A 13,489-nucleotide genomic window follows, 5' to 3' on the forward strand; every position below is an offset into this window, starting at 1 on the left:
TCTTCTCCCAGGCAATCAGCAGTAGGACAAGAGGGCACAGGCTTAAGCTGTGCCAGGAGAGGTTTGGGTTGGATATTAGAAAGAAGTTCTTTACAGAGAGAGTGATCAGGCATTGGAATGGCCTGCCCAGAGAGGTGGTGGATTCACCATCCCTGGAGGTTTTTAAGACAAGGCTGGATGTGGCACTGAGTGCCATGATCTGGTAATCACAGTGGGGTTGGATCAAGGGTTGGAGTTGATCATCTCGGAGATCTCTTCCAACCCAGTTAATTCTATGATTCCATGATTCTACTACATTCAGGGTATTCTTAATTGCTGTTTTGAATTATTGTGTACAGGTATTTTGAGGGCATGTCATTGTCAGTACTGTCTGTAACTGAAGAAAAATAAATCATATTTGACAAGAATACTAGAATATTTTTTACAGTGATTGAACACTTCCTTGAGTGATTGTTTTTGGTGGATTTTTTTAATAGAAAACTAGAGGTTATGTAATAAAAATGAAGTAGAAATTGACAGCACTGTTTACTTAGAGAAGTGATACATGAATGTACTAGGGTATTTATTTCATTACCAGAAGTTTTAAATTATCAGGAACTGTTCAAAGAATAAATATATTATCCCGTTTGCAATCTCTTGTCTTTTCTCTCTTCTTGCATGCATTCAAAATCATGTTACCAATGTTCATCTAGCAGATGACTACCCCAATTGTCCCTTGTCTGTTCTCTGTTTGGAGGAAAACATATTGAAGAGCCTTTAAAGAAACCCCTCCCTTCCTCTGAGATGCAAATGGAATATGGCTCTAGAGGCTAATAAACTTCCACAGAGTAAAAGAGTGCTATAAAGAGACACTTCCCTTTTTCTAAATGTACTTATTCCATAAAAATAATCCTTTATGGTATGAGGATTGTAGCTAACATGTACAAGAACACATAAAAGTTACTTGTCTGAGGGAAAACAGCTTTGAATCTGTTTGTGGCCTCATCTGTGGCTTGTGTAGTAGGTGCTGTAGTTTGTGGGGCTGGCCACATCACATGCTTGTAGTATGTAGTGAAAGCTACATTTTTTTTCCAGTTTTAACTGGGATTCCTAAATGAACCGTATTGGTCGAATATGCTGTCATATAATTAAAATAGTTTGTCTGTCCAACTTGAACTTTAGATTTATCATCTTACATAAAGAATAAGCCTTTTTCCCATAAGAGTTGCCAGTTTGGCTGTATGTTTTGCTTTGGTTGTGTGTTTCAGCTTGACCCCAGTAGAAAAATACTTACTATTCCCAAAAATCTGTACTATGATTTGTAGCCATTTGGCTTTTTAATGCAGGAGCTGATGAGTAGTTGGAAATACTCTAAAGGCTTGAGCACACATTATAGCTCTTTGTGTTAAATAGTAACTTGCCTCTTGCCTTACCAACTTAATGTTGTGTTACCCTCACACAGTGAGTATATTTATGTATGTGTCCATGTTAGATATATATGAGAATCTATGGTGCAAAGAAAAACTGGATAATAACAGCTTTTATACAGGCAAAGGGAGGGCACACGTGTAAACTAGCAGCAGTCCACAAAGTAGCTTTATTTAAAAATATGTACTTACGCATATATGTGGGAAGTCTATGCTGGATGATGTAACTTTTGAAGAATTATCTGCAATTGCAAAATAATTAAGAGGATTTTTCGTAGTCTGTGATACTGAGTGTTCAGATTCTGAACCAGAATTAATGAGATCTGAGTTCACTTGTCTGTTTTACTGCAAATCTTATGTGTTCTCCCTGAGGTAACTTTTTTTGCAACTTATTTTTTTAACCTGTAATGCACAAGATCATTTCCTCACTTTGCTCTTTAGTGATCTTAAGTTCTGTGAGAATGGCCTATGTGTCCCCTTTTTCTGAAGGAGTACATGCAGTTAGGCCTATGTTTTGACTGTTCTTTAAAAAAAAAAAAAGTCCCAATTTATGCTATTGCTTTCAGGCTAGAAGCTGCAAACTGTGAGTAGCATTTAATATTAAAATGGCATGCATGCAGTTAGTTCATAAACCATGAGTTCATGAGTTGCCAAACTCAGAAGCAGTCAACCAGTTCTAAAAACAGTGCTGATGTACGTGGTGTATTTCAGCTTAAAGGCTGAAAATATCAACAGCAACGGATGTTGGATATAAAGCACAACCAGGGCAAAGCTGAACCTGTGGTCAGCCATGTGGAACTGCTTAAAGCCAACGCCTCCCTTCTGAAGGAGCTGGAATTGTTCTGTTGACATAGATATGCATGGTTGTTTTACGCTTCGGGTGTCTGTAATCCTTAGTCTGTGAATAATTGTGCTGCTCCAGTTCCCGGAAAAGGAAGCTCGATTAAACTTGTCAGTCCTATTGAAAGTTGACACTTTAATTGTTCTTAGATATGTGGATAATTGTGCACCGAGGTAGTGGGTGAAGAAATTTGTGTCAAAATTGAAACAGTAGTATGCAGTTTGACCTGGAATCAGCCTAGGATGTACTGGAAGAGAAAAAGAGTTCTTGACAGCAGCCAGAAGGAAGTTGAAGTTTTCAAATGTAATAGTATTTTTGAGGGAGACATTTTCAAAATTCCCAGATGTGTATTTTCTGCTATCTCCCTTCTTTTATGAAGACAGAGCCAAGCTTGTATTTGTCTTCTTTTTCATTCTTTGCTTTGATGGACCCTTTTTCAGAACCAGCTCTTGTTGTGCTTCCTTTTTTCTTGGTTTTTGTTTTTCTTTTCTTTTTTTTTAACCAAGGAACAAAGCAAATAGTTGCCAAATATGTCAAGTGTGTGGATGGTAGGATGAACAAAGGATGATACCCTGATGCAGGAACAGCATATTCTTAGTGAAGGGAAAAGATTCCTTCCAGTTCTTTTTCATGTTTCTGTTTTGTTTGGTTTTCATATTTACCTATTAGCTCTCAGAAAACCCATCTATTTGGGTCCTTCTCTCTAGTTTTTATTTCTGGTATTTTGTACAGCAAATGGACTCCATAAAGGTCTTTTCTTTACATGGGAAGTGGTTGCTTGGGGCTTTGACATCTTCCAGTCTTTGCCATGCTTCCTTAAATACCAATTCACTGTTGTTTTGTTTATTGCTGTGTTCCTCTGTTAAAATTTCTCAAACCTAAATATTTACAGTAAGTTGTAAAGCTGGTCAGCGTCTCCTTTTTTTAGTCTTTCTATTTTACTACTGACTGATCCTTTTCTCCTTTTGTAGTAACATTTTCCTGTACAATCTTAGCTATTGCCTGCTTTTCCCCCTCGGCGTTTTCTTTTAGTCTCTCCATTTTCTTAGGATATATGTTAGTAAAATGAAGTTCTGGGAGAGAGGCGTTTTCAGTTTCTCTTGTAGCATGTCTTGACGTGCTTCTTTTGCTTATATAGCTGCTGCTGTCCTATCTGTGGCACTATATTATTTAAATCTATGGATTATTATATTTTATCCGTACTCACATACTTGGGCCAAAGTATTTGCACTGTAGGGAGTGACTTGAATGACTGGAAAGTGTCCAGTTTGTTTTCTGTAATGGGACAGTTTTAGGAAGGTGCAACTAGCGTGTGTGTATGTGTCTTGCTATTGCTCCAGGTTTCCCTACTGCCTAAAATACTTCCTTGTGGGGTGTAAGTGTGCTTCTGATTGCTTGCTTCATTGTTATTAAGTTGCTCCACAATTTTTGTGCAGTTGAATCTTACCACTAGGGAAGAGCAGCTGTATGTGGGAGGTGTGGCCTTGTTTTGAATATTGAAATAATTTTATAGTATTAACAACTAATATGTTGAAAACTTGACCTTAACAGTAATTTAAAAGCATTAAGCACCTAAATAAAAGATGAAAAACCTCTTTAAAACATGTTTTTCTTGTTGGTCTTTAAAATGGTGTTTTTTCTGTCTGTTTCTAGGTTTTCTCAAATAATGATGAAGCCCTTATTAACAAAAAACTACCCAAAGAACTTCTGTTAAGGTAATTCTGTGTAATGTATTAAGGAGTAAAAATCTGAGTATTGTACATTGCTTATGTGGCTTGCAGGCTCTCAAGTGGTATTCATTCTTTCTTAAATCCTCTTGAAATACATAGCAACATACCTGATTTAGTTCTTGGAATTCTTGAACTTGTTGCCTTGATTTGTTTTAATGTGTTCAAACTATACTATACCATGCAACATGTCCTTTAATAGTGATCTTTTCCTTGCATATCAGAGAAAGAACTGAAATATAATGTCCAGAAAACTTTGCTGTACCGAGTAGTGGCCTCTTCCATACTGCACAATGTTTTTTAATCTGTCTGAAGAGCTTATGATTCTTTCACTAATGTAGCTCACACTCTGTGCTGTGAACTTTATTACAGCAAAATAAAATAGAAATTCCACTTCAAAGCTTCCAAAAAAGTCACCACAGTGAAAAGCACTGTCTATTACCATTACTGCTACTCTGTCTTATGTAAAGCAAAACCACCAGGAGGATCTTTCTTACTGTAGTCATTCAGTTATTCAGAAATTTCATCAGCTTCCTGGTGTGTGAGTAGATCATCTTTGCGAAGTTAGCTGCAACGCTAAGATGAAAAAGTCTAGCCCATCCTGAGACACACTAATGGATGTCTTCATGCCCTCAGATTGTTGAAAGCTGATTTCAAGCAAAGTATAAACTGCCAGATGTGGAGCTGTTGGTTGACTGCATGTGACCACTCCAGAGCTAGAACTGAACCAGCTTACCACCATCTTCTGTACCTACATATAGGTTTTGTTACAGCCCACTGTGTAACACTTTTTAAGGTGAAATAAAAAAATAAATTAAATGTTCGCTTATAATGGTGCAATTACAGTTTTTAGTGATGGTGTTATTAAAACTGAGCTGATGATTTCTTCTTTAAAAAAAACTCCTGTACCTGGGGAGGAACAATCCCTTGCACCAGCATGTGCTGGGGGCTGACCTGCTGGAAAGCAACTCTGTGGAGAAGGACCTGGGGATCCTGGTGGACAACAAGCTGTCCACGAGCCAGCAGTGTGCCATGGGGGCCAAGAAAGCCAATGGTATCCTGAGGTGCACTAGGAAGAGCATTGCCAGCAGGTCGAGGGAGGTGATACCGCCCCGCTGCCCAGCCCTGGTGAGGCCACATCAGGAGTGCTGTCTTGTACTGGGCTTTGTTCAGGGCAAGAGAGACAAGGAGCTCCTGGAGCAGGTCCAGTGAAGGGCAACAAAGATGATTAAGGGACTGGAGTATCTCTCTTATGAGGAGAGACTGTGCAGCCTCGAGAAGAGACAACTGACAGGGGACATCATCAATGTTCGTGGGTATCTGAAGGGAGGGTGTCAAGAGGATGGAGCCAGGCTCCTTTTGGTGGTGCCAAGGAATAGGACAGTAGTCAGTGGGTGGAAACTGAAGCACAGGAAGTTCCACGTGAATATGAGGAAGAACTTCTTTGCTGTCTGGGTGATTGAGCACTGGAACAAATTGCCCAGGGAAGTTTTGGAGTCTCCCTCCCTGGAGGTATTCAGGAACCCTCTGAATGCAATCCTGTGCAATGTGCTCTAGGATGAGCCTGCTTGACCAGGGAGATTGGGCCTGGTGACCCACTGTGGTCCCTTCTAACCTTATCCATTCTGTGATTTTAAAGAAGTCAGCAGAAAAAGAACCCAGCGTGTACAAGTAATTGGGCAGGACCAGTGGCTTTGCTGTAAGTTTTCATGTTCAAGTTACCTTCTTACAAAGCAACTTGAAGGATATATAGGCTTACCATGGATTCGACTGCTGTAGTAGTGCAGCTAGTCCCTGCTACTACACTAACTGTCGTGGCAGTGTCTAAAGCAGCGTTCTGCATGGTTTAAAGCCTTCCTGGGGCTGGAGCAACAAAATAAAATTTTCCAGGCCAAGCATGCACAGAACTGATTCAGCCAACCGTCTATTTCTTGTGCTCGTATGTGCTTTTTGCAATTGCACAGTGATTTACTAAAGTAGTGTTGCAGCTGTAGCCAGAGGAGTTGATGATCTGAGAAATTGAAGTGGGACAGTCAGCTTTCTCAGTAAAGAACATGATGATCTCACACTGAATGCTGGGACTCAGTCTGCCCTGCCAGAGAGAAATAAAGTGCATGTTTCATTATACCCACAGTTTTGTGCTGACCATCAAGGTTTTAGAATGAGCAGGAAGGGGATGAGTGGGAGAGGTGCTCTGTAAACCTGTTTTTGAGATTGTACTGCTGCAGAGATGAGCTCTCAAGGCCAGTGGAAGATCATGTTAGAGAGTGTTAAGATGGGAGCTCTTATCCCTGCAGAGTGTAGATACCTAGGGAAATTTTGAGGCACAAATCTGGCTGTCTAAGGCTTTATCAGTGGGGAATTTGTTTTATATGCCTGCACATAAAGGCTTTTGTAAGACTGAGTTTGAATAGTCTTTCAGCACCTAAAACAGTTTATGCTCGTGCTGCAACATGTTTTAAAATAGTCTTGCCCTATGGTTATGACAGGAGCGATTAAATATTGCTGCATTGACTGTAATTAATATTCTAATTATTTTTCCTTTATTTACTAAGCAGTCTACCCTTTAATTAAAAGAGTAAGCCCGTTGCAGTGGACACATTTTGCTCACAGTGCTGGAACTGAATACTAAATACTGTTGAAAGTGTCATCAAACGCACTTAGTTTGCTGTTTGCTTATATCAGATATGTATGAACACTGTTAGAAAGCACTACAGCCCTTTTTAAAAAAAAAAAACCACAATACTGTACATGTGGGAAAAGAGTGGTTAATAACTTGTTATAAATATGTGGAAGTTAAATGTAAACACAATTTCTTCTGTTGCAAGAATTGGTCTTGTTCTCATTTGCATCAAGTATTTAAACTTATGTAATCTGAATATAACAAACAATCCCATTTTTTTCTCTAAAAATGAGAAGCTTTTTCCTAATGGTACACTTACAAAGTACTACTACTCTAAAATGTATTCATTTATTGTTATGGTGGTATACTCTAAATTGATCAAATTAAGACTTGGTCTTATACTGCAGTTCTTACTCATTATTGTTATTATTGTTAATCTAACAATCAGAATTAGATTGGAAGGTTTTCAAGGCAGTGTCGTGCCTTACACATTTCATTTACTACGCTTGTAGGTAAATGGCTGAGACCCTCAGCCTCTCAGGCAAGAAACTCATTGAAAGCATAAGAAACCAGAGATTATTTGTTCCTCCTCAAGTAGACCCAGATAACTGGGCAGAGGAGGAAGGGCATATCTGACTATATGGACAGTGGTGGTTTTGAAGAAGACCCTTCTTTGGAGGGGCCAGTTATGCGTTTATGGAAGTAGAATAGCTGGAGTGGAGAGAGGGAGGTGTTAAATTTGTAATTTTTTCTGGGTTTTGGACATTTATTTTCATTTGTAATATTAATTTTTTTTTCCCCGTGGAAGAAATAGGCTGCTTCTAAAAATTTTGTTTTGTAGTATTGTTTGAATTAAAGGAAAAATGGTCACCTGTGTTAGCTGTCCCAGTGCTATTAGTTTGCCAGTTGGCAAGGAGTGCTCTTTCCCCTCTGCTCTTACATATTACAAGAAGAGAAAGGTTGACTAAATGCCAAATTGTAGGATGTTTAAGTAAGAATTGTGAGGTGGTACTATAAATCATGTCATTTAGACAAAGTTTTCAGATGACTGTAGTTTTATTTTTTTTTCTTAGCCTGTGTGTTTATGGAAAAAACATCAGTTGAATATACAAGGACATTCGTTGTGAATTTGCATTGGTGACTGAAATTCATAAACCCATATCTATCATCAGAAGAATCAGAAATCAAGTCAGGCTAATAGAATTTTAATGATAACTTTTCTAGCAAGATGCTACACCCTTAAAATGGCTCATACACATTTGAAAACGGAGATGCAGCCAGTACTTTTGGCATGTAGAAGGAGAGAGAACATTTGTTCATTTCTATTTTAACTGCTAATGTTCTGTGCTGTATGCTGTGTCTCAGTATACAAACTACTGACTAGTGACTCGAAGAACTGAAAAATAGAAACTTTTGTCTGGAGTAGTTCTTAGCTGGTAAGAATTTTGTAAGCAGGCAAACAATAGATGTGTTTTGAAGGGGGCATGAAAAAAAAAATCTGTCATCTGGGACATGATTAATTTTCCACACTTCAAGGATTTGTATAATTAAACGGGGCAGTATTTCACCCTGAGTAGCTGAGGCTGCTGTTCAGTGTTTGACAGTCTCGGGGAAACTTTCCAGTTTTATAATACACATACAATCTTTTATTTTGCTTTTAGACTGTTTTACATGTCTTCCAAGTCTTCTATAGTAGTGGACCAAGCAATTACAATATAACTAGATAGAATTAAAACTGGCTAAATTGATACAAGTGTATAAGCTGCAGTCATACAGATTAGGAACCGAAGTGATTGTGGGGGTGAGTTGCTTATGAAAGTAAAACTTCTTTTCTGTGTATTTAAGCAAATCTATGGGTTTTTTTAAAGCGAATTCTAGTAGTGCCTCCTCATACAAGTAATTTTTATCAAGTGAGTCTTTTGATTTAGCATGCCTGAAATACATCTGTCCAAAGAATCAGTGCAGAGCAGTGCTAATTCACACTGTTCAACATAGAAAACTCCTTTAGAGGTTTGTTAACTGGAAATATGGAGACTAACGTTGGCAGGAAGCAAGCAGAAGCAGTGGGGCTGGTGACAGCGTAGTATCAAAGCCCGATTCACTTCTATGGAGTCGTATATTCCTTTCCAGTGGTCCTCACCTCCAAAACAGTGATCAGAAAATCGACTGAGCAAGGAATCCAAATGAAAAACAGGCACAGGCCTATGATAAAGCCTTTGAAAATTAGTGAAATATTTTGAGCTTTAACCATGGAAACTACAGAATTATAATTATTTTAGGTCTTACTGTATTTTCAGCCTTCAAGGTAGTGTATCTAACTTCCAGTATACACTGAGAATGAAACAGGTCGCCGTTTTCTGATTAATCAGCTCTGGTTAGGAAAAATTCCATTTCTTCTGATGATGGAGTGGGTTTTAAAACTTTCCAGCGATTTACTTCGTATTCAGGACAGAACTTGGGCTCTGTTTGAGGAAACTTAAGACTCAATCAATAGCTTGGTGGTCAGCATACCCCCTTCAGAATGTGAGAAAGGTCTCATGTTGACCTATTTTTTACACTGCTACATGTATTGTTTGTCTGCTTATGAAATTCTTACCAAGATCAGTTCCAGATGCAAGTTTATATTTTTCAGTTCTTTGCCTCACCAGTCGGCACTTTGTACGCATTTTCTGGCTTCTCTGGATGAGATGCTAAACATTTGCAAATGATTATGTGTACAATTCACTTTGGCCTTTTGAAATTGGAGTAGGTAGCTGCCATCCTCTGTTTAATGTGTTTAAGTGATTTGGTTTTATTCACAAACAACTGCAAGAGAAGTTTAAAACTGAATGTTTTGGGCAGAGATATGTCAGATGGAATTCCGGTTAAAATGTGAGTGAGAGGCTTAAAAAACCAGGAGCAGAAAATTGCGCACCAGTGCTCTTGTATACTGTGTTAATGAAGAAGTGGAGATTTGGAAGTGAAAGAGGGTGGGTTTTTTGTGTCAAGGTGCTGAGTAAGATTTGTGAATTTTGTGAATTACTTTCTTTAATGTTTTTGCTTGAACAGTTGGGACTTCCTTATAAATGGAGTGCTTCAGCATTACTTGGTTCAAGTACAGGTATTATCTCTCAGTAAGAACATGCTTGTGACGAAGGATTAGTCACACTGGAACAAACAGAAGTAAATAAGCATTTGAAGCAGGAGTAACAGCTAAAGGGGATATAGCAATGACTTACACAACTCTTGGAATCACACTTTACCATTTATTTGGTTTTGTTTTATTTTCTTTTCTTTGCTATTAAGCCTCTCTTTGGAATCTGTTATTTAATGAAGACTTAGTTCCGTTTAGAGCTTTGTTTACCTTGAAGCTGGAGTTTTATTTAAACTCAGTTTCTTAATTTGTTAATTAACAAAACTAAATGTTTGGAAGGATTGGTGATATGAAGAAGTCTGCTTTTTATACGGAGCTATGGGAGGTAGAGGGGGAAACATTGTTCTTCCTCATTTCTGTGTGAAAAGTACCATCAAAACAAAAAGGCAATCAAAAGATATTTCAACTTTCTATTAAAAACAATTATTTTTAAAAAAATATTGTTGCAGACTCAAGCATCAGGAATAGAAGTCTTTTGTTCAAGGTCGTGCTCCAGGCCAGTAGCAGGTTGGATCAGGTCTACTGAATCCTACTCCAGTGACTGACCAAAGTATGCAGTGGTGGTCATGCTTTATGGAGCATCCCTAGGCTGCATGTCGTGAGTGCATCACCTAATTTGTCTACATCTTTACCTAGTGCAGCATGGGTATAGCTAATTTGGCTGTTTGGTGCCCAAATTATAATCCCTTCACCTGTGGATAAAAGTAGACCATAGGATGGTTGGAATGGCCAGCAGGTTGGATTGGGACTCTGGGCTGCAAGTTAAACCACTCTGAATTAATCATTAGGCTAACTGCCTTTATTTGGGAAGATGTGCTCTAGTTGCAAATTTGTACTGCATAAAATCACTTCATAAAAATGACATTTATATTAAAAAATTATAGACTAGCTGAGGTTGGAAAATTAAACAGAACTGGCTTTTCTCAAGTTTATCATTGGGTGTTTTGTCTCAGATACTCAAGAGTATTAGGTACTGAAAATGTTGTTGTTGTGTTACACATGGTCACACTTTACAAATAAGTAACATTTAAATAATGAGTAATATAATCCACTTGTCTTGCAAGTAGTGTGTGCGCCATAAAAAGTTAGATGCTGCCCTCTATAACATGAAGCCAGCAAAGCTGATTATTTGTAGAAAAAGCTGATTTCTGTTTCAACTGAAAATAGACATCAGGCATCCTGTAGTCAGCCTGTTATTTTGCAATTGCCAATACTTATGCAAGGGTTGTGTAGCAATAAGCATCTTGGCAACAGAAAAGGAGGTTTGGCTTGTAAAGAAATAAATGCTTTTTTGTGCCATGTTTGTTATTCAATGACTTGTGATGTACATCAGCCGAGAAAGACCCAAGTACTTTACAAGTGGAAACTGCAGGGTTAGGTTATTGGAGAGTTTTGGAGCATCTAAGCAGAGTTTCCAGTTTAAGTGTTTTACTTTACAAAATAGCTCCTCTCTAGTGAAAAGGGATTTGTTTTAATAATTGACCCGGAAGGTCAAGCATTAGGTGAGTGAGTGGATGGGTGCTTCATGTAGGAACTGGTGTTCGTCAGCCTTTTGTGACACACTGCTGAAAACAGGCCTGACAGAAATCAGCTAAAAGATAGTTGTTGTTTGTTTAAAGATAGAAAACAGTCAGATTCCTTAAGATTTAAATATACCTCACTGTTTATGTTTCCAGGGCAAGTGTTTTGCAGTTTTGTTGAATAAGGTGTTAGAGGACTTAGCTGCAGAGTTGTTGAAGTTTGGAAGTTCGCCAACATTAGCATTGTTAATTTAATCACATAGATATAAATTTATTTGTATAATTTATTATTCATTAAAGATTCTGCTTTTATGGATTATGGATATGAATTATTTAGCTTATCTATGTGTTTTCTGGCCCATATATTTTTATTCTAGTGTTTGTACATACTGCTGGACTACACTTATCAGTGAAGTGTCTCATACCTCAGTAGGGTGTTTAGTAAAATGGGGGACAAAGGGTGACGAGAAACCTTCCAGAAGGTAAAGAATTGTAAATATGTCTGCTGTTTACTGAATATGACAAGACTCCTGTGGTGGTTATGAGACTTTGCCACTGTGAATGTTCAAACAAGATCAGTTCGAACGTGAACTGCGAGTGGCTGATGCCCTTTTCCCCTGTCTCTTGCCTTCTTGCAGAAAATTCTGAGAAAAATCTGCTAAAAGAGGAAAATCAAATCTGTGAAAGCTGTACTTTGTCTTTCTGTGATAGTTTTCCATATATGTAGGGTTTTTTCTTCCATATTGAATGTGAAGGACTTTAATGAGAGCAGATTTGCTGTGCAAGGAATTGTACGAATCAGTAAGAAATTTTTTTGTCTAAATTGGGGAGGACATAACAGATTTGTCGTATGCATGTTTTGTAACAACTGGATAGTGTGGTAAAGTTGAAAGGATCTTCTAAGCAGATTGTCTGGTTGATGTGGTATCTTCAGTGAGGCATTTCTCATCCTGGTTACTTTGGTTTCCATTTTGATAAAATTTGTTACCATTCTTTGTATGCAAAACCACTATAAATTTAAACAGCATGGAAAATAGAAGTTCTGAAAGGGAATTCCATTCATAAGTCATTTATTAAACAAAACCATAATTTAAGTTATTGGTGAAGATTTTTACAAATTACCAGGTGTTTCTGTCATGCCAAATTTTGGGGTTTGGGCCAAAAATTCTAGGAAGTCAACTATTTTTGTCTGGTACTTATTGTATGCATTCTGTTATCCACTTTTTATCAATCCATATAATATTGTATCAAAATACTTAAAATTAGTAACTGCCAAGCCATTAGTTCAAAAGCTTATTTCTCATGTGATCAAATTTGGAAGGGCCTTAAAAGGCAAAAGAGAAGCAGTTTGACTCTTGTACAGTTTGATTTCTCCCTCCGTAGGAGGTACACTGTGCAGTGTTGGGGTTTTGAGAAACAGCTGTTTCTTTCTGTGGCTCTTTGGAGAGGGAAACAAAATGTTAGGACTCAGCCATCTCTGTGTTTGGAAAGACATTGGATGGTCTGTTTATAATAGAGGGGAATAATGAAGCACATATGGAAATAGACGGGAAGATGATAGAAATTATCACTTAGATCATCACTTCTGCTTGGTTGGGACCATCAGTGAAAATTTGCAGTGAAAATGCCTCAGAAAGGTCTGGGACCCTCTTATGCTGAGTTTTCGTGAATCTTGGGTATCAAGAAAATTCCAGAACACTAGAACAATATGAATCCTGACTGCAGCACTTGTACGTAGGCAAGAGAGAGATGACCAGAAATCTCAGCCTCCTATTCCATGTGCTGTGGAAAAATTCACCGTAGATTTATTTGATGGGAAATTGAGAGAGAAGAATATGACAGTTGTTGTGGTTTTCTGGAAAATAAGTCATTGGACAATATCATTCTTTGAGATTAAACAAGGGGCTGGCTTTGCCAACCAAAATTATAATTATGCATTTCTGCTTAGGCGTTTGACTTTTAACATTTGATGTTTTCATTTTGAAAGTTAACAGTATATGTGCAGTATATGAGTGCATTTTAAGGGGATAAAGTTGTAGATGACACAAAAACAAGTGTAATAGTTTACCCCTATGAAGACATGGCAACAACATGGCAATAACCTGATAAATTGAAGTGTGTTCAAACTATGTTAATTTTACAGAATAATTTTGCATGGATAGATACACAGGACTAAAGAATGCTACAAAAAGAGCTGTAGTCTGGACTGTGTGCTTCCAGAACAGAGTGTGATGGTGAA

At 37.9% G+C, this 13,489-nt stretch overlaps 1 protein-coding gene across 3 annotated transcripts in view; it reads left to right on the forward strand.

Annotated features, from left to right (window-relative positions):
• The window catches only part of FBXL2 (F-box and leucine rich repeat protein 2), a 52,047-nt gene that overhangs the window by 11,693 nt on the left and 26,865 nt on the right, over positions 1 to 13,489 (forward strand). For all 3 annotated transcript variants that reach the window (XM_027891580.1, XM_027891570.1, XM_027891587.1), the window contains exon 2: positions 3,901 to 3,962. In XM_027891580.1, the coding sequence (XP_027747381.1) occupies positions 3,901 to 3,962 (62 nt within the window). The remainder of the gene's footprint in view (positions 1 to 3,900; positions 3,963 to 13,489) is intronic.

The sequence above is a fragment of the Empidonax traillii genome, unplaced genomic scaffold, assembly GCF_003031625.1.
Source record: "Empidonax traillii isolate 1590-97213 ecotype Southwest subspecies unplaced genomic scaffold, ASM303162v1 scaffold14:size4059594, whole genome shotgun sequence".
Classification (NCBI taxonomy): Eukaryota; Metazoa; Chordata; class Aves; order Passeriformes; family Tyrannidae; genus Empidonax; species Empidonax traillii.